A 25,012-nucleotide genomic window follows, 5' to 3' on the forward strand; every position below is an offset into this window, starting at 1 on the left:
CCTTCCTCTCCCCTCCAGGGACTCTGCTGTTCTGCTCATTTCACTGAAGTGAGGGCCTTTAGCAGAAATCAGAAGTGAAAGAGGAATGAGGGGATTCTGCTTCGTCTTTTCCCCGGGAGTCTGGGTGAAAACAGCGCTGGCCGAGGTGTCACTTCCCTCTCCTGCGGGGAAGAGACCTGAGCTGCGGGGCCAGGCTCGGACACTCACACAGGATGGGATGGGGACCCCTTCCATGGACACAGAACAGCAGGAAATCCCTTCTGTTTGTAGGCCCTGCACTTATTCCCAGGGGAGGAGCAGCAACATGCTCCTTTGGCCGGAGCTCTTGATACAGGCGTCCAAGCAAGTGTCCGACCACCAGCACTGAGCGTGGATGTGGGTGGGTGTTTACACACGTACCTGGGAGGGGGGGCTGTCCTGGGCTATCTGTGCACTGCACCTGCCACGGGAGAGGATCCTCCCTGCCCCAGGTTGCAGTTTCATGTAGATACAGAAGGTTGCAGTGAATCGTCCCTACGGGGGGGGGGGGGGCTTTATCTTCTTCCTTACGCTGCCGCCCCGACTGGAAACCCTCATCTGCCACTTGTGACCGGGGGGAGTGACAAAGGCACCTGGCAGGCCGGCCCCGGGTTCAGTGTAACCGGGGGCCAGGGAGCCCACCCGCGCTAGCTCAGGGAACACTGGCCGGGACGAGCCAGACCCTGGGTGCCTACTCAGGCTGCCCGCCCTCGCTGGAGCCCCTGCCAGGCTCCCCGCTCCCCCCACGGTGCTGCCGCTCGCTGCCATGCCCAGGCTCGCTGGGGGCTGGGGGCTGGGGGCGGAGCCGGGCGGAGCCCGGGGCGGGGCGGGATGAATGGAGCGGGCTGGCCGGCGCGGCCGGCGGCGCGATGATCGCGGTGTCTATCCCCGCGGTGGGGCCGGGGGCCGAGCCCGAGCCGAGCCCGGAGAAGACGCACACGGTGAGGGGGCCGAGCTGGTCCGGTCCGGTCCCGTCCCGGGGCTCCCCGGGCTGCCGCTGGCTCCTTTCCCCGGCTCCCAGCCGCTGCGCCCGGTCCCCTTGGCCCGGGGCGCGTCGCCCTGCAGCAGCCGGGCTGAGCCCGGCGCCCACGTGCGGCCCCGCGGCTGGGGGCCCCGGCGAGGAGGGCGCCGGGACCGCACCTCGCTGCGGGGAGCTGGCCCGGGCTCGCGGAGGCGGCGCTGCGGCCCGTGGGCTGCCCCCGCAGGTGCCGAGCCCCGGTCCGCAGCCAGGTCCCGTCACGCCGGGACCTCGCTGCCCTGAGCCGGGGGGAGCCTCCGGCCGGGGGATCCGAGGGGGCCGGTGCGCTGGGGCCAGCAGCCCGAAGTGGGACCCGGGGGGGCCATGGAGACCCCAGAGCTTCTCCCTTCTCCTAGGGCCCGGGCCCCATTAAGGAGTAACCGAAAGCCGAGGCCGGGGCTCACCTGGCTCCTGCGGCCGGCGGGGGCTTGTGGCAACTTCTCCGGGCGCCGGAAATTCTTTCTAACCCGCTTCGGGTTCCGCCCAGCTGGCGGTGGGGGAGGGGCCGTGGCAATGCGGCTGCGAAGTGCCCCCTCCCCGCCGTCGGGAGCCAAACCCCGCTGGAGAGATCGGGGGCTGGAGAAGGGCGAGCCAGGTCCGTAGCGAGCGGTTCCCGCCCGCCAGCTGCCCAGAGCCCTCCGCAGGGAGCGGCTCGGCCAGTTAACGGGGAAGGCGCCTCCCCGCGGGGGGCTCCGTGAGCCAGGGCCTGTCCCACCCCCCCTTGCCGGCACTCTCAGCAGCCCCCAGGGCCCTGCTGTCCCAGGCCTCTCCTGCCCAGCGGGCTGAGAGTTGTGTGTGTTTGCCAGCCTGGGTGCTGCTCTCCCAGGGTCTGACTTGGGGGGGTCTCTGCAGGAGCCAGGTGCAGCTCTGCAGCTAGCTGGGGGCTCAGGAGCTGTGGCTTGTGGGTTGACCCCCCCCCCCCCCAGCCGCTCAGCGGTGTGTAAAAGCCACAGGGCTTGGGGCTGGCATGTGGCATCAGCACAAGTCCCTGTCTGGTTATAAACGTGCCAGGCCTCTGTAAGACAGAGAAAGGGTTAAACCCTTCCAATAACTCCTTCCTAGCTCATCCCTCTGCATGGAAGGGCAATGGAGCCGGGTGAAGCCAAGGCCCAGAGAAGGGCCCCCTCCAGGCCCTTTTATGGCATCAGTCAGCAGCCTGTCATCATCTCCTCCCTCCTCCAACCACACTGATTAGGTGGGACTGTCAAAAATTGCCAGTGCCGACTATATTAAGCCATCATGGTGGGGGATTGGGAAAAGTTTTCAATTAGCAACAATCGTGCCTCAGATTAACCTCAATGGCTAGGATACTGCCACTGCAAAACTCCCTGGCCTGCATGGCTGATTGGGGCTGGGGATTTCAGTTCACTTTCTCTCTGTTCCTTCCTCTCTCCTGCAGCCCTAAGCCCGAGGAGTCTGTGCTGGCCTATGGGCTCCCTGCCTTCCCCAGGAGAGCAGGCTGCTGAAGAAGCCCCATGTGGTGCCAGCCAATATACTCAATATTATCCTAACCTGCTGATTCGACAGCCCCTCCCCAGCTCTGACCCCAGCCAGTGGCTGTCTGTCTGCACAGCTGTTAAACATTCCCCCCTTCACTTCCTGCAGCTAGGGAAGGCAAGTGATCAAACTTCCCTACTGCCTAAACTGTCCGGGCCTGCTCTGCTTTGCAGTCCCCTGTGTCCCGGGTCAGCATCAAGCTGAGAGTAGAGGGCAGATGGATGCAGGATCCAGGAATGGTCTCACTAGTGCTGTGTTCAGAGGCAATACCACTCCCCGCTCCTGCTGTTCCCCTGCTTATAAATCCATGGAGCACACTGGCTGTCTTAGCTACAGTGTCCTTCTCTGCCTGCCCAAGCCCTGTTTATGCTGGGTGCATTTTCCACCAAATGCATCCGATGAAGTGAGCTGTAGCTCACGAAAGCTTATGCTCAAATAAATTTGTTAGTCTCTAAGGTGCCACAAGTACTCCCTTTCTTTTTACGAATACAGACTAACATGGCTGCTGCTCTGAAACCTATGCTGGGTCAGTCTCCCTTCATGTCCTGCTTCTGCTGGAGAGCCTCACCCTGACGTGACCGGCAACAGGGTCTGCCTCGCTGCACCTGTGCTTGGCCAGCAGCCCAGCACTGGGTGTTGACCTGAGGGACTTCCCTGTCTTGCTCCCAGCATAGGCATGAGCAGGTCACCGCACCCCTGACATGCACCAGGCACATCTTCTCATCTGGGCACTACCAGGAGGCTGGGGGTCTGTGAGCTGGTCCCAGCTAGTTGATTGTGAGATTGTTTTGGTTCCCTGATTGGATGAGGAAGGACTGAGGATCCCCCGGGGCTTGGCCTGTGTGCGTGTGGGGAGGGGGGGAAGAGAGCTGAGGGGCCCCTGAGGGAATTCTAGATGTTGAATGCTCTCCTTACTGGCTGCCCAGGCCTGGTTTGAAAGTCACTCGCAAGAGATGAGGCTGCTGTGAGCCATCTAGGCTGGGTGCTGGCTGGAATTTGATTTGTGTTGCTATGGGGCACTGAGTAATTCTGTACCGTCATGGCTGGGGAAGCCATGGCCAGATCCCACCTGGCTCATTTAATTGTCCTCTGTGCCAGGATTCTGGTGAGGGGTTTCAGGGTCCTGTCCTGCTGTGTTGGGCAGTGACCAGACCCCATCCAGGGCAAGCCAGAGAGCCAATTCCAACCCCTCGAGCAGGAGTGTGTGCGACCTGCTGCCTGCCGTGTTCCTATGAGCTGTGTCCAACACTAGGAGGAGCAAAATGAACGCACAAGGGGTGTGAGCATGGTGCAGGCAAACTCACTGCTGGGCCCCAAGAAGAGCCTTGCTGCATTAGCTTGGCTCTCCCACCACGTGTCAGATGGATGTGTGCACACACAATGTGCAATTGTGCAATCTTGGTCAGATTTCATACGCTAAGCGGGGATAAACATGGTTGGCCTTCAGATGGGAAACCTCCGCGCTGCCATGGTATCGATGCTCACTTTGGTGCCTTGTGTGAGGCTATGGGTTCTGCGCTGCTGGAGAGGCCATATTCCAATGTGAGGCAGTGCTAAGAGCTGATCATTAATGATCGCTCCCATTCTTTGACAGGCGGGTGCTAAGCCTGGTGGTCTGGCCCAATTCCTAGGTATGTCCTGCCCACGCCCAGCCTTTTTGTAGTGCCAGCTGGCTGCAATTCTTCATGTGCTACCCTAGCGTGACTCTGATGTAGCTGTGCACTGCTCAGGCAGAGCATGCTCCACCCTACGTGTGACGGTGGCAGCATCTCCTATCTCTGCTGTGCGCAGGGTGGGAGATGCGCTAGATTCCTGAGCTCAGGGAGCTGAGCCGTGCTGGCCTGTCAGTTGCATGAGGCCTTTCAGCCGGTTTTCAGATGCTAAGGATGGCAGTGCTGTGCCCTGCAAGAGGGGAGTTTCTCTAGCTGCACTGCTCCCCTCCTGGCTGGAGCAGAGCCTGCTCTGAAAGAGCCTTTTGTGACTCTAACAAATTTATTAGAGCATAAGCTTTCATGAGCTACAGCTCACTTCAAGTGAGCTGTAGCTCACGAAAGTTTATGCTCTAATAAATTTGTTAGTCTCTAAGGTGCCACAAGTACTCCTTTTCTTTTTGCGAATACAGACTAACGGCTGCTACTCTGAAACCTGTCATTTTGTGACTCTGTTTGCTTCAGCCTGACACTGGGTTGTGCTTTCACACCTGCAGTGCATTCTGGGAGAGGGAACACGACTGCTTTAGCTGCTAAGCAAACACTGCAGTTTCACAGCCCTGTGAGCAGCTGCCCCACCCGAGGGCTATGGGGACGCCATGTCCCTTTTCCAGTTTGGGCAGCTGGAGAGAGGGGGCTGGGGGGTACTGGGAATGGGGTACTCTTATTGCGTATTTCTGCTCTAAGGCTTGGCCCTGGCAGGCCCATCTCACGTCTCTCCTGTGCCATTGCAGGTGTTTACGGTGGAGGTCCTGTGCAATGGCCGGAAACACATCATTGAGAAGCGCTACAGCGAGTTCCATGCCCTGCATAAAAGGGTGAGGGCCGGCCGGGCAAGCAGCTGGAATGGGGAACGGGGCTTAACTCCACGTTATCCACAGCAAACCCCGGGGAACTGATCTTTCCACTGCCACAGGGCTCAGCTGCTGACTTTGGGGAATTCATTCCTGCAAACGTGTGCTGTCTGGTAACCCTTCCTCCACACGTGTGTCGCCAGCTGTTAGTCTGTCTCCCTGCCCACGTTCTGCTCCTCCGGGGTATGCTCGGGGATTGGGCACGTGACCAGTTACAAGGGAAGCCGCGTCCCTGCCCACAGCCCTGTGACTGGAATGGGGAGATAGGATAACGTGGACCTCTGTGTAGTTCTCTTCCCCACCCTGCAGCGTGCCTGCCCTTCAGCCAGCACCAGATTAAGGCCTGGGCAGCATTGGCCTGCACTGAGTTATTTACTCACCCTCCGTGGTGGGTGTGTGTGTTTAATTTTATTTAAAAGGGCTTGAAAATATGGCGGAGAGCAATTGACAGGGCGACGCCTGCCTGAGCCCGGGCTCCTTGCTGTGAGAAGGGAACCCGCGTTATCTCACCAGGGTGTTGATGCAAAAACCCCTCAGGGCCTTACCAGCACCACCCTGCTAGAGGATCCTGGCAGGAGGGGAGGAATGCTGGGGCTCACCCAAGCAGATGTGCCAGCAGCTGAGGTGTAATATTGGAGAGGTGGGGGCATGCTGCCACCCCTGCTGGTGCTGGGGAGAGAAGAGACTTTTGCAGCTCCTGAGGGGGCTCAGTGCTGCTGTGTGTCAGAGAGGGGAGGGGTCCTCATGCCATGGTGTGGCTGGGGCCAGGATCCTGCCTGCCTGGTGCATGGATCCCCAGAGCAGAGCCTCTAGCCCAGGGCCCCACAGGACCCTGGCGTCCTGTGGCTCGAAACAGCAGGTGGGCTGTGACTCGGTCTGATGGTAATACCATGTTCTGCCCAGATAAAGAAGATGTGCAAGGTCCCAGATTTCCCCCCCAAGCGAGTCCCCAACTGGATGTCGAAGGTGCAGGAGCAGCGGCGGCAGGGCCTGGAGGTTTACATTCAGGTAGGATGTTTCCCCGCGCCTGGGACTTGGCCACTGGTGACCCCTGGTCAGGGTTTGAGCCCCCTGGAGTGGATTTGGGCTTCCTCCCTTAGAAAGGCCCAAGGTGCTCTCTGCTGGGGTGTCCCCCCACCATGGGCCAAGGGGGTCTGCTGAGGTCTAACCTGCCCCCTCCCCCCCCCATGTTTGCCGCAGGGTATCCTGTACTACAACAAGGAGCTGCCTAAGGAACTGCTGGACTTCCTGAAGCTCAGGCGCTTTCAGCAGGATGCCAAGGCCAGGAGCCTGGAGTGAGTATCCTGAGGTCTGGGGCACCTACTGATGGAAGCCAAAGTCTCCTATGAACCTGGGACAGCAGGGAGCTCAAACAATTCCTTGGTGCCCTTCCTGGGCATGGGAGGAGCTGGTGGGGTTAGTGTTCATGTGAGGCAGCACTGCCTAGTGGCTGGAGCCACTAGCTTCTAATCCCACCTTTGCCAGTGACTTGCTAGTGACCCTGGAAAGGTACCATCCCCCTCTTGGATGCCATTTCCCCACCTGTGAAATGAGGCTAACTGCTCATGCTCCCTGGCAGGCAGGCTGCTGCCTGGAAGGGACCAGAGAGGGACAATGTGGGATTTCTTCCTTTGTTTGCCCGGCCTCTTACCTGTGCAGCAGAGCAGTTCCATGCCTTTCCAGCAGGGGGCTGTCCTAGCAGCCCTGTCCTTATTGCACCAGTACAGGGCTCATCAGCTGCAGCTCTTAGCAGCTATTGAACTGTGCTTGCCGACCCAGGGCAGATTTAAATTCAGGCAACTACTGCCTGTGTGAAAACTTGGCCACAGATGAGATGAACCTGGTCCCTGATGTCTCCAAGGTAGTATGTCCCTCCCTCAGCTCTGCCTAACATGTAAGAAAGGGGAGCACCTGTCTCTCCCCCCCCACCCCGAAGGACCTGGGCCCGGGCCCTTCACTCCCTTGGCTCTGTTTTCTTGCAGCTCCCTGTGTGACTTAATCTGAAGAGGGAGAAGTTGCCCTTCTGCCTCCTCCCAGTACTCCCGTTGGGGCCTTGCTCCAGCTGCAGGGGGATGGTGGAAGGGCTCCCAGTTGCTGGCCAACCTCCTCAAGCTCTGGATGGGGTTCCTAGCTTGTGTGCTTGCTGCCAGAGACCCCTACTGCCTGCGCTGGCCTTATCTCTGCTAGCTGGGCCACCTGCAGGGCAAGGGCACCCCCTGGTGGCTGTCTGCTTCTAGAGCAATTCTCCCAGCAGTGGAGGCTCAGCTCCCTTGTCAAATGGCTTGCAGTTATAGTCCCCCCACCCTCCACTGGTTCAGTTGAAAGAAAAAGCCCCACTTTCCAACTGCTTTGTCGAGATCCTTGCGGGTAAGAGAATCCCCTGCTGGCTGGGAGAGCCGATATGCTGACAGGGAGCCTGTGCCCCCTAGCAGCCCTGTCCTCCCCCCTCTACCCCCAATGGGGGAAGATGGACTGCACTAAGGAGCCCTCTTATAGAGCAAAATAGAATCTGCCCTGGATCCACAGACACAGGAGAGCCCCACTGGGCCCGAGTGAACCTGTGCCCCCTGCCCAATCCCATCCTGATGGGCAAGGACCTGCCTTGCCAGGACCCAGGCACTGGACAGGCAGCGTGGGGGACGTCTGCTCTCACTAGCCACTCATGTCACTGCCCCAGAACAGCCAGGTCCTCATCAGCCTCTCTCATTGCAGCCATGGCTTCCTGCTCTCCCACCAGCCGGTTATGATCTTCCACAAAGACCCCTATGTGCTCCCCTCCTCCACAGGTAAGGGAGGGGCCAACGGGGTCCTGGGGCAGGCGATGCAATGGAAATGCTGTGAGCTGGGCTGAAGCCACAGATTCCCCTGCTCCTGGGCACGCTGCTGCCAACGGCTTCTTCTGGGTGTTCGCCACTCCCAAAGGGATGCTGGCATCCTGCAAGCTGGTTCCCTTCACAAAGGAGGGGTGTCCTGGGAGGTGCTGCCCCTCTGCTCATTTTTTTTTTTTTTTTTTTAAACCTTTGTAGCAAAACTGCCCCTTGGCAGTGAACTTGGCCGGTGCCTGGGACTTAAACCCTACAACTGCTCCCTGCACAGTGGCCGTTCAGAGTGTTACTGGGAGCAGAGCAGGACCCACCTGCTTCCCCAAAAGGCACATCTCACAAAACCAAGAGGAACAAAGGTCTCAATGGGGCCTGAACTCTTTCCCCTCTGTGCAGTCCAGCTGCTGCAGCCTGGCAGGAACGGTCTTCAGGAGAAGAGATTTTTCTAACCATCCAAAGCCCACCCCCTGCCCCATCCTTCCCTAGAAGGCTGGGAAGAGGGCAAAGGCCCTGGTGAGAAGATGTAAAAACAAAGTCTGCTGCCCACAGCTGCACTATTCAGAACAATGGCCTGGCGCTGTTGAGGTTTTAAGGGGAAGCTTTTGCCAAATTTAGGGGTCTATTCTGCTGCCCTAATTCCCCCTCCTCGTTGTTTCAGAAGCATGCAGTACTCTATTTCCTGCAATGCAGTGCTGCAGGCTGCTGTTAGACATGCTCTACTTGGGTGTGAAGTGCTTTTGCATATAGGGATGGGGCCAACATGTGTCCTAGGGTTAACATACAGCCTAGAACCTGGCTCAGCTTGTAAAGGGCTTCTTGGAGTCCTTGAGACAAGCTGGGCCAGTGGGGCGGATGGGTGATGGCTAGAATAGGTTAGCTGCAGTTCCTTTGTCCGTCTCCCCCTTCCAAGGGGATCTGATGCCCTGCAGCAGCCCTGTCTGGTCAGCAAGGCTGGAAACGGGAACAGGGGGCAGTGGCTGGGCTGTCAGCTGGTTCTAAATCTTAATGTAAGAGGGCGTGGAGCTGAATCTGGTATCCAGTCCCCCTTTAACTCCTGCAGGCTGGAGCGCTGCAGTGGAACTGGAACCTTACAGGACCTGCTGCTATAATAGCAGGAATGGGATTAAAATAATCCCCTGCAGAGCTCTGCTCCCAGAGTCTGGTCTAGTTCCAGTCTCACAGCAGCAGCAGGAAAACAGCTATGCTTTTAACCTCTTTCCTCTCCTGTTTTGCAGAGCTACTGCCAGACATAGTTCTGAATGGTGTGTTACAAGGCTTCTACTGACCAGCAAGCTCCTGCTGGGGGAAGGCAGCCCCGAAGTGCTTGGTGGGGCCCCACAAGCTTAGCCAGCAGGGCTCATGAGGGTATCTGCCACTGCTTGGGCTTCACCAGCACCACTACTGGAGGGGGAGCACTGTTTGGTTGTCCCATATAGGGATCGATCCCTTATCTCAGTGGCTGTACCTTCCCTTCTCCGGGGATTTGTTCCTGCCCTCCCCACGCATGGGGTGATGGACAAAATGGGGAGCTGCTGCTGAGCCTGGGGGCAGGTGCCTAACACACATGGAGGTTGGGCTGGAAGCTCCTGGGGGACTGTTCTCTTTGAGCACTTGTAAAGAACGGGACAGCTGTCAGGCCAGACCTTAACTGCTCCACCAGTGCCATATCTGGCTACAGCTCAAAGAAGCAAGGGAGGCAAGAGCCACAGCAAGTAGAAGTGCTGCTACCTGCACTCTGGCTGGGGGGCGGCAGTACCTTATACCAACCACAGCTGTGGCAGCAGCTCCTGCCAGGCTAGATGAAGCCTATGGAGGGAGGAGGTAGCATCCCAGACTCATGTAGAGGCCCCCAGGGGAAGGGCTGGCCTCCTGCAGGCTAAAGGGAGCTGTGCAGATGCGTAAAGGCAATAAATCACTTGGGTCTGGTTTAGAGATGGCTGCTGTGCTGTGTTTATCTGGGCCTAGGACATAGTGCCCATAAAAAGCTGTGTCCTGGGTGTGTGTGACATGCCCTGTTTGGCCTCTCAGCCAAGGGGTGAAATAGGACAAAAGCCTAGTTGCAACTATTGCATGTTCTCATGGACAAGGTACTGGGCAGAGCTCCATCACTGGGTGCATAGCCTGTGCCACATCTTAACCAAGGGGGAAATGAACAGATCCCAGAGACTGTGCGAAGAGGAAGTGCAGCCCCTACTAGAGGCACTACACTGCAATACAGGGGGAGGTGCAGATACCAGCTCTGGCCTTGCCTGAGGTCCAAAGCAGATCATATGCCTCCAAGCTCTCTGTTCAAATGCCTTAGCCACAATAATGGGGCAGCAAAAGGCTGGTTGTTGCCCTGCTCAGGCAGAAGGGCCTGGGAAGGAGCTATTTATGCAGGGGCTGTGCCTTCTCAGAGGCCAGGGGAGCATTCAGGCCTTACAGGAAGCACACTCCAGGCAGTGCTATAAAAAACACTGATCACATTTATTGGTGCATGTGCTTCTTACAAAAGTGATAGACCAACACCCCCTCTGCTGGCCAGGTGGAATGTGTTGGTCACAGAGAACGGAGTAGCCGCCAGGCAGGAGGTTAGTGGCAGGGTACAGCTGCTGCTCACCCAGACAGTAGCTAGAGCCAAGGGGCCCTGGGGAGCATCACAGCCCACAGCCCTTCACAGGCCAGCCCTGGCTGCACAGTCCTGCCCTGGTGCTGGGGCAGGATGGTTTACTCTTTGGCAATGGCAAATGGTTTCTCCACCTCGATAGTGCCACAGTCAGCAATGGTGACATCCTTCAAGGGCTTGTCCTGACTGTCTGTCTTGGTGTTCTCCACCTTCCTCACCACATCCTAGGAGACACCCACATTAAGGATGGAATTTGCCTGTGCACAGGGTCCCTTGACAGCCAAAGCCAAGAGGGGTGTTTTTACTCTTTCCCTTTCCCCAGCTGTTCCCTTGTCTCACCTCAGGCCTGCTCCAGAAAATATAGATAAGGAGCCTCCTCTCCCAGGAGCCAGGACAATACTAGACTCACCCTCCTCAGCCTTTGTGTCCAGGGACACAGCAGCCATGGGCCTTGTCTGGCCCTCTAGCAAGGTTTAACATGCAGCCCAGGCCCCAATCCCCCAAGGGTACACACAGCCAACTGTGCGTCAGCCATGCCAGGGAGGGTGCTTCCCCCACCCCACGTCACCCCTGGGCATCTCCCCTCCACCCCACCCAGGATGTGGCTTCCTCCTTACCATCCCTTCCAGGATTTTGCCAAACACAACATGCTTGCCATCGAGCCAGGGGGTCTTGACTGTGGTGATGAAGAACTGGGAGCCGTTGGTGTCCTTGCCAGCATTGGCCATACTGACCCAGCCAGGTCCGTAGTGCTTCAGCTTGAAGTTCTCATCAGGGAAACGGTCACCATAGATACTCTTGCCTGGCAATGAGAGAAGAGGAGCAGCTTACAGTCATGGTTCCATGCAGGTCAGCTCCCACTGCTAGCACCAGACAAGTGTATTAGCACATCCAGAGAGGCAGCAGCCTCCATCAGGGAGACGAGACCGCATCTACCCTCATCATGCAGGGCTCAGCTCCTCAGTGAGTCTGCTGGGAAGTCCTCCCTCATCTACAGGAACCAACACACCCTCTGGGAGGGAGGGGAAGTGCCACAGATATGGGCAGGGAGCCGCAGGCTAGGGGTGCACTGAGCTGTGGCTGAGAGCAGTGCTGTGGTTGACAGAAGCATGGGCACTTTCACACAAGGATGGGTCCCACTCCATAGACAGCTCCCAGGGCAGGAGCCAGGGGACACCCACCCTCTGCAAGTCACAATACAGATATGCAGCAATGAGCTAGTCTTTGCTTAAACAGCAGTGGCTCAGCTTTAGGAATGAACAAGAGGGAAGGGTCTCAGGCGGAAGCCCTCCTTAGTTCCTGTGTAAGGAGCGTTGACCAGGGCTCCCCGAGGGAGACTGAACTGTTAAGGGCATCCAGTGCTTATACTGGCTGCTAGTGCAAGGGTCAGGGGAGGGAGCAGAGATGCATTGCACCAAGGAGCAGCTGCTAGAGCTAGTGAGCAGGAGCAGAAGGGATTAAGTGACCCTTGGGGGAGCTTGTCATCTGTTCGCTTGCTGTGTGCCTCATTGAAGTTCACAGTGTGGTTGGTTTGTCTTGGGGGGCAGAGTGCTAAGCCTAGCCACCTGCGAGGCCAGGCTGGGAGTTTCTTAAGGTTCTAGCCTGCCAGCCTCTCATTCCTAATCCCATGAGTAGTCCTGCCCCTTTGTCAAGGGACCCTAAAGGAGAACAGGGGGTTAAAAAGCCAACTCCTAAGCAACCAGAGGAGCTAGAAAACAGCAGAGATTTGGAAAGGACTTTAGAGGAGTGTGAGGACCAGATCCCCTCACATTCTGCCAATCAAACTTCCCTCTCCCCCCCACTCCAAAAGAAGAGCTGCAAGAGTAAAAATAATGGAGGCAGAAGTCCAGCAGCAGAGTGGGGGCTACCCAGTTTATTGCACTGAATACAGCATGTTTGATTAGCTGCCTTGTGGGTAGGTGGCACATGTGCATTTAGTGTAAGCAGCTCACAGCCCTTAGAGACAGAGTACGGGCCCTTAAGCCCAGAGTGGCTGAACTGGAGGAGCTAAGGGAGACAGAAAGACAGACAGACTTTCTGGGACCTAAGAGAGCAGCCCCACCACCCAGTCCGACAGCCTCTGTGCTGCTGAGGAGGATGAAAGTCCTGGAGAAAGAGAACATCAAAGTGGAGCAAAGGGAAACGATCCCAGGATTGGGACTCTCCTTCAAAATAATGTCATGGTGTTCTCTCGCATTGAGGATGCCCCTTCCAGGGGAGGGGACCCAGTTATTAGGAAGAGACAGTAATAGTAATGGGGGATTTGATCATGAGAAACACAAACAGCCGGGTTTGTGATAACTGGGAGAACCGCACGGTGAAGTGCCTGCTGGGTGCAAAGGTTGTAGAGCTCTCAAGACATCTAGCTAGATTAATATGCAGCGCTGGGGAGGAGCCAGTGGCCGTGGTACATACAGATACCAGTGACACCGAGAAGATAGGAGAGAGGTTCTGGAGGCCAAATTTAGGCCGCTAGGTACCTCCATGGTAGCATTCTCTGAAATGCTTCCAGTTCCATATGCAGGGCCAGTTAGCCAGGCATAACTGCAGAGTGTCAATGCATGAATGAGACAATGGTGGAGAGAGGAGGGTTTTAAGTTTTATTAGGAGCCGGGGAACCTTTTGGGAAAGGAGGAGGCTATACAGGAAGGATAGGCTCCACCTAGTCAAAATGGAACCAGACTGTTGGCAGGTAAAATTAAAAAGGCTGTAGATGAGTTTTTAAGTTAAGGGTTGGGGGAAAGCCAACAGGCATAAAGGAGCACATGGTTCGGACAAAGATTTCTCTTAGGGGAGGATCTATTAACAGGGATTCTCTATAACCTAATAAAGAGGAGAGGATAGAAGTTGAGAGAGTACAGGTGGGAGCTGAAGAGAAAGTCAAAGGAGAAGGAGTCCCATTCAGTTACATCACATAAAGGTAGACAACTAAATATTGACTATTTTTATAAGTGCTTGTATACAAATGCTAGAAGTCTAAATACTAAGATGGGTGAACTTGAGTGCCTAGCATTAAATGAGGCTATTGATAGTACAGGCATCACAGAAAGTTGGTGGAATGATGATAATCAATGGGATACGGTAATACCAGGGTACAAAATATATAGGAATGACTGAATATGTCATGGTGGGGGAGTGGCACTATTCGTAAAAGAAAACAGTCAAATACAGTAATCTTAAATGAATGAAATAGCACCATAGAATCTCTGTGGACAGAAATTCCATGCTTGAATAACAGTATAGCAGAGGGATATACTATCAACCACCTGACCAGGATGGTGATGGAAAATGCGAAAGGCTCAGGGAAATTAGAGAGGCTACAACACAAGAAAAGTCAATAGTAACGGGATATTTCAACTACCCCCATATTAACTGGGTACATGTCCCCTCAGGACAGGATGCAGAGATAAAATTTCTAGACACCATCAATGAATGCTTCTTGGAGCAGCTAGTCCTGGAACCCACAAAAGGAGAGGCAATTCTTAATTTAGTCCCAAGAGGCAAACAGGATCTGGTCCAAGAGGTGAATATAGCTGAACTGCTCGGTAATAGTGACCATAATGTAATTAAATTTAACATCTTTGTAGGGGGGGAAATATGAAAGAAGCCCACCACAGTAGCATTTAACTTCAAAAAGGGGAACTACACAAATACGAGAAAGCTAGTTAAACGGAAATTAAAAAGAACAGTCACAAGAGTGAAATGCCCACAAGCTGCATGGAAACTTTTAAAACATAATAAAAAAGTTCAAATTAAATGTATGCCCCAACCAAAAAATCCCAAAATAGTAAGAGGACCAAAAAACACCATTATGGCAAAGCAGAGTAAAAGAGGTGGTTGAGACAAAAAGGCAGTCTTTAAAAATTGGAAGTAAAATCTGACTCAGGAAAACAGGAAGGAGCCTAAATTTTGGCAAGTCAAGTATAATTAGGCAGTCCAAAAAAGAATTTGAAGAGCAACTAGCAAAAGACAAAAACAGCAAAAAATTTTTTTAAGTACATCAGAAACTGATAGCCTAGCAAACAATCAGTGGGGCCACTGAATGATCGAGATGCTAAAGAAACACTCATAGAAGACAAGACCGTTGTAGAGAAGCTAAATTAATTCTTTGCAATGGACTTCCCTGCAAAGGATGAGAGGGAGATTCCCAAACCTGAGCCACTCTTTCCAGGTGACAAATCTGAGGAACCGTTCCAGAATGAGGTGGTTTTGGAACAAACTGATAAATTAAACAGTTTTGCAGTTTCATATTTTGAGTTCCTTCAGAACTACTAACTGTGGTGTGTAATGTATCGCTTAAATCAGCTTCTGTAACAGATAACTGGAGGATAAATAACGTGACACCAATTTTAAAAAAAGGCTCTAGAGGCGATCCTGGCAATGACATGCTGGGAAGCCTAACTTCTGTACCAGTTTCAAATTGGTTGAAACTACAGCAAAGAAAAGAATTATCAGACTCCTAGATGAACACAATTTGTTGGGGACGAGTCAACGTTTATTTTGAAAAGGAAAATCATGCCTCACCAATCTATTAGAATTCTTTGAGGCGGTCAAACAAACATGTGAACAAGGGTGATCCAGGTTTCAGAATAGCAGCTGTGTTAATCTGTATTCGCAAAAAGAAAAAGGAGTACTTGTGGCACCTTAGAGACTAATTTATTTGAGCATAAGCTTTCGTGAGCTACAGCTCACTTCATCGGATGCATTTGGTGGAAAATACAGAGGGGAGATTTATATACACACACAGAGAACATGAAACCCATTATTTCATCATACACACTGTAAGGAGAGTGATCACTTAAGATGAGCCATCACCAGCAGCGGGGGGGGGGGGGGGAGGGAACCTTTCATGGTGACAAGCAAGGTAGGCTATTTCCAGCAGTTAACAAGAACATCTGAGGAACAGTGGGGGGGAGGGAGAAATAACATGGGGAAATAGTTTTACTTTGTGTAATGACCCATCCACTCCCAGTCTCTATTCAAGCCTAAGTTAATTGTATCCAGTTTGCAAATTAATTCCAATTCAGCAGTCTCTCATGGGAGTCTGTTTTTGAAGCTTTTTTGTTGAAGAATAGCCACTCTCAGGTCTGTGATCGAGCGACCAGAGAGATTGAAGTGTTCTCCGACTGGTTTTTTGAATCTTATAATTCTTGACATCTGATTTGTGTCCATTAATTCTTTTACATAGAGACTGTCCAGTTTGACCAATGTACATGGCAGAGGGGCATTGCTGGCACATGATGGCATATATCACATTGGTAGATGCGCAGGTGAACGAGCCTCTGATAGTGTGGCTGATGTGATTAGGCCCTATGATGGTGTCCCCTGAATAGATATGTGGACAGAGTTGGCAACGGGCTTTGTTGCAAGGATAGGTTCCTGAGTTAGTGGTTCTGTTGTGTGGTTGCTGGTGAGTATTTGCTTCAGGTTGGGGGGCTGTCTGTAAGCAAGGACTGGCCTGTCTCCCAAGATCTGTGAGAGTGATGGGTCGTCCTTCAGGATAGGTTGTAGATCCCTGATGATGCATTGGAGAGGTTTTAGTTGGGGGCTAAAGGTGATGGCTAGTGGCGTTCTGTTATTTTCTTTGTTGGGCCTGTCCTGTAGTAGGTGACTTCTGGGTACTCTTCTCTCAGCCAGAAGATTTAAGGCAGCGAGTAGTAGACTTTCTTTGGGAGGTACCATGATCTCATGGATTAGTTGTTAGCATCACGGATCTACAACCTATCCTGAAGGACGACCCATCACTCTCACAGATCTTGGGAGACAGGCCAGTCCTTGCTTACAGACAGCCCCCCAACCTGAAGCAAATACTCACCAGCAACCACACAACAGAACTCGTTCACCTGCGCATCTACCAATGTGATATATGCCATCATGTGCCAGCATGGCCCCTCTGCCATGTACATTGGTCAAACTGGACAGTCTCTACGTAAAAGAATTAATGGACACAAATCAGACGTCAAGAATTATAGAATCATAGAATCATAGAATATCAGGGTTGGAAGGGACCCCAGAAGGTCATCTAGTCCAACCCCCTGCTCAAAGCAGGACCAAGTCCCAGTTAAATCATCCCAGCCAGGGCTTTGTCAAGCCTGACCTTAAAAACCTCTAAGGAAGGAGATTCTACCACCTCCCTAGGTAACGCATTCCAGTGTTTCACCACCCTCTTAGTGAAAAAGTTTTTCCTAATATCCAATCTAAACCTCCCCCATTGCAACTTGAGACCATTACTCCTCGTTCTGTCATCTGCTACCATTGAGAACAGTCTAGAGCCATCCTCTTTGAAACCCCCTTTCAGGTAGTTGAAAGCAGCTATCAAATCCCCCCTCATTCTTCTCTTCTGCAGACTGAACAATCCCAGCTCCCTCAGCCTCTCCTCATAAGTCATGTGCTCTAGACCCCTAATCATTTTTGTTGCCCTTCGTTGTACTCTTTCCAATTTATCCACATCCTTCCTGTAGTGTGGGGCCGAAAACTGGACACAGTACTCCAGATGAGGCCTTACCAGTGTCGAATAGAGGGGAACGATCACGTCCCTCGATCTGCTCGCTATGCCCCTACTTATACAACCCAAAATGCCATTGGCCTTCTTGGCAACAAGGGCACACTGCTGACTCATATCCAGCTTCTCGTCCACTGTCACCCCTAGGTCCTTTTCCGCAGAACTGCTGCCGAGCCATTCGGTCCCTAGTCTGTAGCGGTGCATTGGATTCTTCCATCCTAAGTGCAGGACCCTGCATTATCCTTATTGAACCTCATTAGATTTCTTTTGGCCCAATCCTCCAATTTGTCTAGGTCCTTCTGTATCCTATCCCTCCCCTCCAGCGTATCTACCACTCCTCCCAGTTTAGTATCATCCGCAAATTTGCTGAGAGTGCAATCCACACCATCCTCCAGATCATTTATGAAGATATTGAACAAAACGGGCCCCAGGACCGACCCCTGGGGCACTCCACTTGACACCGGCTGCCAACTAGACATGGAGCCATTGATCACTACCCGTTGAGCCCGACAATCTAGCCAGCTTTCTACCCACCTTATAGTGCATTCATCCAGCCCATACTTCCTTAACTTGCTGACAAGAATGCTGTGGGAGACCGTGTCAAAAGCTTTGCTAAAGTCAAGAAACAATACATCCACTGCTTTCCCTTCATCCACAGAACCAGTAATCTCATCATAAAAGGCGATTAGATTAGTCAGGCATGACCTTCCCTTGGTGAATCCATGCTGACTGTTCCTGATCACTTTCCTCTCCTCTAAGTGCTTCAGGATTGATTCTTTGAGGACCTGCTCCATGATTTTTCCAGGGACTGAGGTGAGGCTGACCGGCCTGTAGTTCCCAGGATCCTCCTTCTTCCCTTTTTTAAAGATGGGCACTACATTAGCCTTTTTCCAGTCATCCGGGACTTCCCCATTCGCCACGAGTTTTCAAAGATAATGGCCAAGGGCTCTGCAATCACAGCCGCCAATTCCCTCAGCACTCTCGGATGCAATTCGTCCGGCCCCATGGACTTGTGCACGTCCAGCTTTTCTAAATAGTCCCTAACCACCTCTATCTCTACAGAGGGCTGGCCATCTCTTCCCCATTTTGTGATGCCCAGCACAGCAGTCTGGGAGCTGACCTTGTTAGTGAAAACAGAGGCAAAAAAAGCATTGAGTACATTAGCTTTTTCCACATCCTCTGTCACTAGCTTGCCTCCCTCATTCAGTAAGGGGCCCACACTTTCCTTGGCTTTCTTCTTGTTGCCAACATACCTGAAGAAACCCTTCTTGTTACTCTTGACATCTCTTGCTAGCTGCAGCTCCAGGTGCGATTTGGCCCTCCTGATATCTTTCCTACATGCCCGAGCAATATTTTTATACTCTTCCCTGGTCATATGTCCAACCTTCCACTTCTTGTAAGCTTCTTTTTTATGTTTAAGATCCGCTAAGATTTCACCATTAAGCCAAGCTGGTCGCCTGCCATATTTACTATTCTTTCGACTCATCGGGATGGTTTGTCCCTGTAACCTTAACAGGGATTCCTTGAAATACAGCCAGCTCTCCTGGACTCCCTTCCCTTTCATGTTAGTCCCCCAGGGGATCCTGGCCATCTGTTCCCTGAGGGAGTCAAAGTCTGCTTTCCTGAAGTCCAGGGTCCGTATCCTGCTGCTTACCTTTCTTCCCTGCGTCAGGATCCTGAACTCAACCAACTCATGGTCACTGCCTCCCAGATTCCCATCCACTTTTGCTTCCCCCACTAATTCTACCCGGTTTGTGAGCAGCAGGTCAAGAAAAGCGCTCCCCCTAGTTGGCTCCCCTAGCACTTGCACCAGGAAATTGTCCCCTACGCTTTCCAAAAACTTCCTGGATTGTCTATGCACCGCTGTATTGCTCTCCCAGCAGATATCAGGAAAATTAAAGTCACCCATGAGAATCAGGGCATGCGATCTAGTAGCTTCCATGAGTTGCCGGAAGAAAGCCTCATCCACCTCATCCCCCTGGTCCGGTGGTCTATAGCAGACTCCCACCATGACATCACTCTTGTTGCACACACTTCTAAGATTCAAAAACCAGTCGGAGAACACTTCAATCTCTCTGGTCGCTCGGTTACAGACCTGAGAGTGGCTATTCAACAAAAAAAGCTTCAAAAACAGACTCCAATGAGAGACTGCTGAATTGGAATTAATTTGCAAACTGGATACAATTAATTTAGGCTTGAATAGAGACTGGGAATGGATGAGTCATTACACAAAGTAAAACTATTTCCCCAGGTTATTTCTCCCCCCCATCCCACCCCCCACTGTTCCTCAGATGTTCTTGTTAACTGCTGGAAATAGCCTACCTTGCTTGTCACCATGAAAAGTTTTCCTCCTTATCCCCCCCCCACTGCTGGTGATGGCTCATCTTAAGTGATCACTCTCCTTACAGTGTGTATGACGAAATAATGGGTTTCATGTTCTCTGTGTGTGTATATAAATCTCCCCTCTGTATTTTCCACCAAATGCATCCGATGAAGTGAGCTGTAGCTCACAAAAGCTTATGCTCATATAAATTAGTTAGTCTCTAAGGTGCCTTTTCTTTTTGCAAGGGTGATCCAGTGGAAATAGTGTATTCAGACTTTCAAAAAGCCTTTGTCAAGGTCCTTCACCAAAGGCTTCTAAGTAAAGTAAGCTGTCATGGGATAAGAGGGAATGTCTTCTCATGCATCAGTAACTGGCTAAAAGACAGGAAACAAAGGGTAGGAATACATGGTTAGTTTTCACAACGAAGAGAGGTAAACAGCAGGGTCCCACAGAGATTTGTACTGGGACCAGTGCTGTTCAACGTATTCATAAATGATCTAGAAAAAGGGGCAAAATTTGCAGAAGATACAAAATTACTCAACTGACTGCAAAGAGCTACAAAGGGATCTCACAAAACTGGGTAACTGGGCAACAAAATGGCAGATGAAATGAAATGTTGATAAATGCAATGTAAATGCATATTGGAAAACATAATCCGGACAAGACACACAAAATGACGGGGTCTAAATTAGCTGTTACCACTCCAGAAAGATTTTGGAGTCATTGTGGACAGTTCTCTGAAAACATCCACTCAACGTGCAGCGACAGTAAAAAAAGAGAGCGCGCTAGCAGAATGTTAGGAACCACTAGGAAAGGGATAGATAATAAGACAGTAAATATCATAATGCCACTGTATAAATCGAAAGTAAACCCACACTTTGAATACTGCGTATAGTTCTGGTCACCCTGTCTCAGGAAAGATATATTAGCATCAGAAAAGGTGCAGAAAAGGGAAACAAAAATGATGAGGGGGCTGGAACAGCCTCCATGTGAGGAGAGAGAAAAAGGCTGGGACTGTTCAGTTTGGAAAAGACGACGACTCAGGGGGGATATGACAGAGGTCAGTAAAATCATGACTGTGCGGAGAAAGTGACCAAGGACATGTTATTTACCCTCTTCACATTAACACAAGAACCAGGGGTCACCCGATGAAATTAATAGACAGCAGCTTTAAAACGAACAAAAGGAAGGTATTTCTTCACACAACGCAGAGTCACCCTGCGGAACTCGATGCCAGGGGATATTGTAAAAGGCCAAAAGTATAACTGGGTTCAAAAAACGAACTAGGTGAGTTTATACAGGATAAGTCCATCAATGGCTATTAGCCAAGATCAAGAATACAACTCCATGTTTGGGTTTCCCTAAGCTTCAGACTGCCAGATGCTGGTACTGGATGACCGGGGATGCATCAGTCAATAATTACCCTGTTCTGCAAGCGCCCATTCTCAGTGAGGTGCCCATCCTAAGCAGGAGCTCTGGTTACACCAGCTGATGGGAGACGCTTCAGCTCAGGCCTGGCTGCTCATTGCAACACCCTTCTCCACAGCACAGCCAGGAGTCCCCTACCAAGGGTGATGCCTGGTGGGGCAGTGTTTGAGGAAGAGCCTGAGTGCACTGTCTGTGCTGGGGAATGGCAGGACTCAAGAGAACCCCTGTAACCATAAGCGCTGACTCCCCCTCTGCCCAGTGGGTGCTCGGCCCTGCCCCGCCTCACCTTTTCCCACCCCAGCCCTGCCCCCTTGCACCTCCTTCCTCCAAGTCCCCGACCCTGCCCTGCCTCTTCTCCACCTCCTCCCCTGAGCACACATGTCCCCACTCCTCCCAGAAAGTCCTAAGCACCGCCAAACAGCTGTTAGGAGGTGAGGAGGGGGCAGCTTGGCTGCCGGTGGGTGCGGAGCACCCGCTAATTTTTCCCCGTGGGTGCTCCAGCCCTGGAGCACCCACAAAGTCGGCGCCTATGTCTCTAACTCCAAAGTGGCTCTGCAGAGCGCTGGGCAAGTGCAGCAGATTCACAGCCTGAGGGAGTCCATGCGCGAGGCTCATGGCCCGGAGCACAGGATAGTGGCAGGCCCAGCATTACCTCCGGTGCCGTCTCCGCGGGTGAAATCTCCTCCCTGGATCATGAAGTCCTTGATCACACGGTGGAACTTGCTGCTCTTGAACCCAAACCCTTTCTGGAACAGAGGAGAGTGAACATGAGGCCAGGGAGGAGCAAGTGCCTGGGCAATAGCTAAGGGATTGCTCCACCCCCACAATCACTGCTTCATTGCCTGCCCAACTCCCCAGAGAGGTGCTCCCCCCCAGACAGGGCGGGTTGAGCTGGTGCGGGAAGCCACTTCTTCCTACTGATTGCAGTCTCAGGCGGCAGTACGGAGTGTCCATTTATGTCTCCGGCCCTCCTGGTTGGGAAGAAATCCTTTCAAACGCGACTGATACTGCAGCACTGCATACCTGAACCTGCAGCCAGGGTTGAGGGAGAATCGAGGAACAGTTCAATGGGAGCAGGCTGAGCAGTGATTACCAGGAAAATAGCAAATTCAGTCCTACGGTAGGCAATTGGGCACGGACAGGAGCTGGTTCGGTGAAGGGGTAGGGATGGAAACCTGGGGCAATTTTGCAGCTTCTCCAACGCATCCCAGCTCAGGGTCCCAAGAGCTTTAGCCCCCAGCAAGCCCAGAGGGTAGTGGGACTTGTCTCCAGTCTCAGTGCAAGGCAGAGCTGAGAAGAGTTTAGTACTGCTAGGGGCTGTCATTTTTAGAAGGGTCAAAAGGAGTTAGACACCCAACTCCCCCTGAATGGCCCCAACCCAGTTCTCACCATGATGAGCGAGTAACCGGAGTCCAGGGCTCTGCTGGAGAACACTTCCTGGCCCTCAGCAGCAGGGAGTGAACAAGAATCAGGACTTCAAGTGTTGGGAGGTAGTGAGGGATCTGATCTCTGCAGTGGGCAGCTGTGCACATACCCTTCCACCTTACCCATGGGAGAAGGGGTGTAGCAAACAGCATTCTGCATTGCACTCCGAAATCTCAGTCTTGGGCCCCAGGCTTCAGCCTTTTGATAACCAGTTATATAAAGAAGGGGACATGCCGCACTGCTGTTCCCTTGGGATTTGGTTCACAGGCAATGCAGCAGCAGGAGACTGGGAAGTATCTTGGTGACTCCCCCATTCTAGACCATGCTCCCCCACTCACTCCTCCTCTCCCAAGGCAGAACTAGAAGTGGGGGGGGGTATCAAAAGTGGGGTTGAAGTGCCAGGATGCTGAGCACTCCTGCTAGACCTTCTACAGGTCTTTGTGGCTCGAGGCAACACCCCCCTCACATGTATTTAGAATAAACCTGAGCATAACTCTCAGGATGAGCCTGCAAAGGATAACTACCCTGGCAGCTGGCACACCCCAACAAGGAGAAATGGAAGGTCTGCTCAACCAGTGATCATATCTGACCTGTAATTAATATGGATGCTGCCAACAAATACATCTCATGTGCTGCTGGAACAACCTCACTACTGCTCCCCAGCACAGCACCTGACTTTCTCCCTGCTTCTGGAGGTGGTGGGTGTAAGTATACACACCAGGCCCAACACCAACTTATGCTTAATGGCACACTGAAACTCCGGGTGAGTTGGGAAACTGGACTGAGGGCCATTGCCCAGCGGTCCATTCACCTCTCCTGTGGCCAAGGCAACGAAGTTCTCCACAGTCTTTGGGACAGTCTTCCCAAAAAGACCAATCACGACCCGGCCCACATCTTCGTCCCCAATCCGCAGATCAAAATACACCTGTGGTACAAAGGAGGCAGTGTTAGCCAGGGATTCCTTTTTCTCCTGCCACGGTGTGGCACTTGGAATACCAAATGGAGCCAGTTGGATGACACCTCCCTGCCATGCCAGGCCTAGGCACTGAGCCTATCTGGCTGGCTGGTTTACAGCAGCTCCTGCTCATGGGACCCAGCTGCAAGTCAGCCCTTGAGCTGTAAATCATCCCAACTCTGAGAAGCAGCAATGGGGTGGAGAATTAAGCTCAACATCGGGAGGGGTTAGAAAGCTCAGAGCTCTTTAGAGTTCATTTGGCTGCACCTTGAAGACCTTTCCACAGCAACCCCATCCAGGTGGAGCACAAGTAACCCCATCAAACCAAATTATCTGCCTTTTAGGGCAGGGCCTGCGTCTTTTACTCTAGGACTACATTCAGAGCTACAGACCTTTCTATTCCTGAGACTCAGGCACCCTTTGGCTCTTAAGCCAAGCTTAGCAGGGGATCCTGCCTAAGGAATCTTGGCTATCAGGTCCATCCCCCCCATGCCTGGCACTGAGTCAGTGAGATGGCAGCAGGCTGAATGGGCTCAGCGAGAATTGCCACCAGACTTTTCGCCTTCAGAGCCCTCGCTTTTGGGGTTCCCACTCCTAGAACAGCGCTGGGCTCAGCTCACAGGCTGGCCTGCCCCTTCCCTGCAGCCCCACACGCGTGCACGGGGGACTGCGGCAGACCCCAGACTCCAGCTGTTTCAAGGAACCCTGTCATCTCACCCCCCGCCCTCCGACAGACCCTCCCGCCGATACCATCTGTGCCCGGCGCGCGTCACTCGGCCCGGGTTGGGGCAGGGCCCCGGAGAGGCCGGCGGCACCTCCATCTTCAGCTCCCCACCCTGGGCGCCCGCCGCCCCCGTTGGCTGCCCCGAGAGCCCGGCGGGAAGGGACGGACCCCGCGGCTCCGGGGCACCCGTTTGAGCCTTCCCCAGGGAACTTCCCTACCCCGGCCCCGGGAGCCACGAATTCCCTCCCGGGGGCCGCCCCGGCAGCGCGGTCACGGCTCCGGGGCTGCTGGGCCAGACAGCGGGCATCGCGTCGCGCTCTAGGGGAGCCGAGGCCGGCCTGCCCCGGCCGGGGTGCGGGGCGGGGGGTAGGGCACCCGGGGGGCAGGTTCCGGGCGGGTAGGGGGCCCGGCAGGGGGGCGATCAGGGCGGGGGGGGCGGCGGCCCACCTTGGCGGTGACCTTGGGCCCCTTCTTGCGCTCCTCGGCCCGCGAGGCGGCCGGCAGCAGCAGCACCAGCAACGACCCGCCCAACAGCGCCGCGGCCACCAGCAGCTTCATCCTCCTGCGCTCGCAGCCCGGCCACAGCGCCCGCCGCGCCGCCAGCATCCGGGACCCCCGAGCGCCGCTAGCCCCGCCCACCCGCGCGCCCACTCCCAGCCCTGCGCCGCGCGGCCCGAGGCGGATACACCCGCGCTCCCCCGCCCTGGCAGTGGTACGGCCCGACTTGCTCTCCCGCCTACAGGCGCCAGACGGAAGGAACCAATCGATCCCGAAGGGGAGGCGACGCTCCTCCCCCCCCAGCGAGCCAGGCTAGCGCGTTCTATCGCGGCCTGCGGGGGATCAGGAACCGGCTCCAGAGACTGCCACGTTTCCAGTTTCTCATTGGGCCACGTTTTAGCCAATGGGACGCGGGCACGGAAGGACGGGGCGCAGCGGCACGCGCCGATTGGGCCAACTGTCATCCACGAGGAATAGCGCCCAGGATGCACGGCGCGCCCCGCGCGGGGACTACATCTCCCGGCAGGGAGCGCGCGGCTGAGCCGGGCCGGGCGCCGCAGAAACCGGCAGGGGGACCAATGAGAATATGTCCCGCGTGGCCGGGGCGGTCTCTTTCCTAATCCCAGTCCCGGGC

General features: G+C 53.9%; 2 protein-coding genes and 1 non-coding gene across 4 annotated transcripts; 1 reads left to right on the forward strand and 2 right to left on the reverse strand.

Annotated features, from left to right (window-relative positions):
* Window positions 1-831: 831 nt before the first annotated feature.
* On the forward strand, window positions 832-9,847 carry SNX22 (sorting nexin 22). Of its 2 annotated transcripts, XM_043494462.1 has the most exons (7): window positions 839-959; window positions 2,436-2,650; window positions 4,977-5,060; window positions 6,000-6,104; window positions 6,297-6,391; window positions 7,809-7,882; window positions 9,154-9,847. In XM_043494462.1, the coding sequence occupies exons 1-7, from the start codon at window positions 854-856 to the stop codon at window positions 9,201-9,203; spliced, it is 729 nt and encodes a 242-aa protein (XP_043350397.1). In that variant the 5' UTR covers window positions 839-853; the 3' UTR covers window positions 9,204-9,847. The 2 variants fall into 2 exon arrangements, with proteins under 2 accessions (XP_038275602.1, XP_043350397.1); XM_038419674.2 differs by lacking the exon at window positions 2,436-2,650 and having other exon boundaries at window positions 832-959.
* LOC119863101 lies at window positions 2,207-2,364 on the reverse strand. The gene has a single exon (XR_005295489.1). It is a non-coding gene; the product is annotated as a U4 spliceosomal RNA (small nuclear RNA).
* A 516-nt stretch (window positions 9,848-10,363) lies between the features above and the next one.
* PPIB (peptidylprolyl isomerase B) lies at window positions 10,364-24,536 on the reverse strand. Its single transcript, XM_038419673.2, has 5 exons — window positions 24,328-24,536; window positions 23,013-23,126; window positions 21,429-21,522; window positions 11,141-11,325; window positions 10,364-10,747 (listed from the first exon to the last, which is right to left on the reverse strand). Exons 1-5 carry the CDS (start codon window positions 24,484-24,486, stop codon window positions 10,625-10,627), a joined length of 675 nt encoding a protein of 224 aa, XP_038275601.1. The 5' UTR covers window positions 24,487-24,536; the 3' UTR covers window positions 10,364-10,624.
* Between the last annotated feature and the right edge of the window lie 476 nt (window positions 24,537-25,012).

The sequence above is a fragment of the Dermochelys coriacea genome, chromosome 10, assembly GCF_009764565.3.
Source record: "Dermochelys coriacea isolate rDerCor1 chromosome 10, rDerCor1.pri.v4, whole genome shotgun sequence".
In the NCBI taxonomy this organism is placed as follows: Eukaryota; Metazoa; Chordata; order Testudines; family Dermochelyidae; genus Dermochelys; species Dermochelys coriacea.

What these genes read in the sequence shown, in the direction of transcription:
- PPIB (XM_038419673.2), bottom strand. Translation starts at nt 24,486, where the DNA reads ATGCTGGCGGCGCGGCGGGCGCTGTGGCCGGGCTGCGAGCGCAGGAGG. An exon ending in CCGCGGAGACGGCACCGGAG is followed by an intron (nt 11,326 to 21,428) that starts GTAATGCTGGGC and finishes TCTCATTGCCAG; the next exon opens with GCAAGAGTATCTATGGTGAC. An exon ending in GCAAAATCCTGGAAGGGATG is followed by an intron (nt 10,748 to 11,140) that starts GTAAGGAGGAAG and finishes GGTGTCTCCTAG; the next exon opens with GATGTGGTGAGGAAGGTGGA.
- SNX22 (XM_043494462.1), top strand. Translation starts at nt 854, where the DNA reads ATGGAGCGGGCTGGCCGGCGCGGCCGGCGGCGCGATGATCGCGGTGTC. An exon ending in ACTTCCTGCAGCTAGGGAAG is followed by an intron (nt 2,651 to 4,976) that starts GCAAGTGATCAA and finishes GTGCCATTGCAG; the next exon opens with GTGTTTACGGTGGAGGTCCT. An exon ending in GCCAAGGCCAGGAGCCTGGA is followed by an intron (nt 6,392 to 7,808) that starts GTGAGTATCCTG and finishes CTCTCATTGCAG; the next exon opens with CCATGGCTTCCTGCTCTCCC.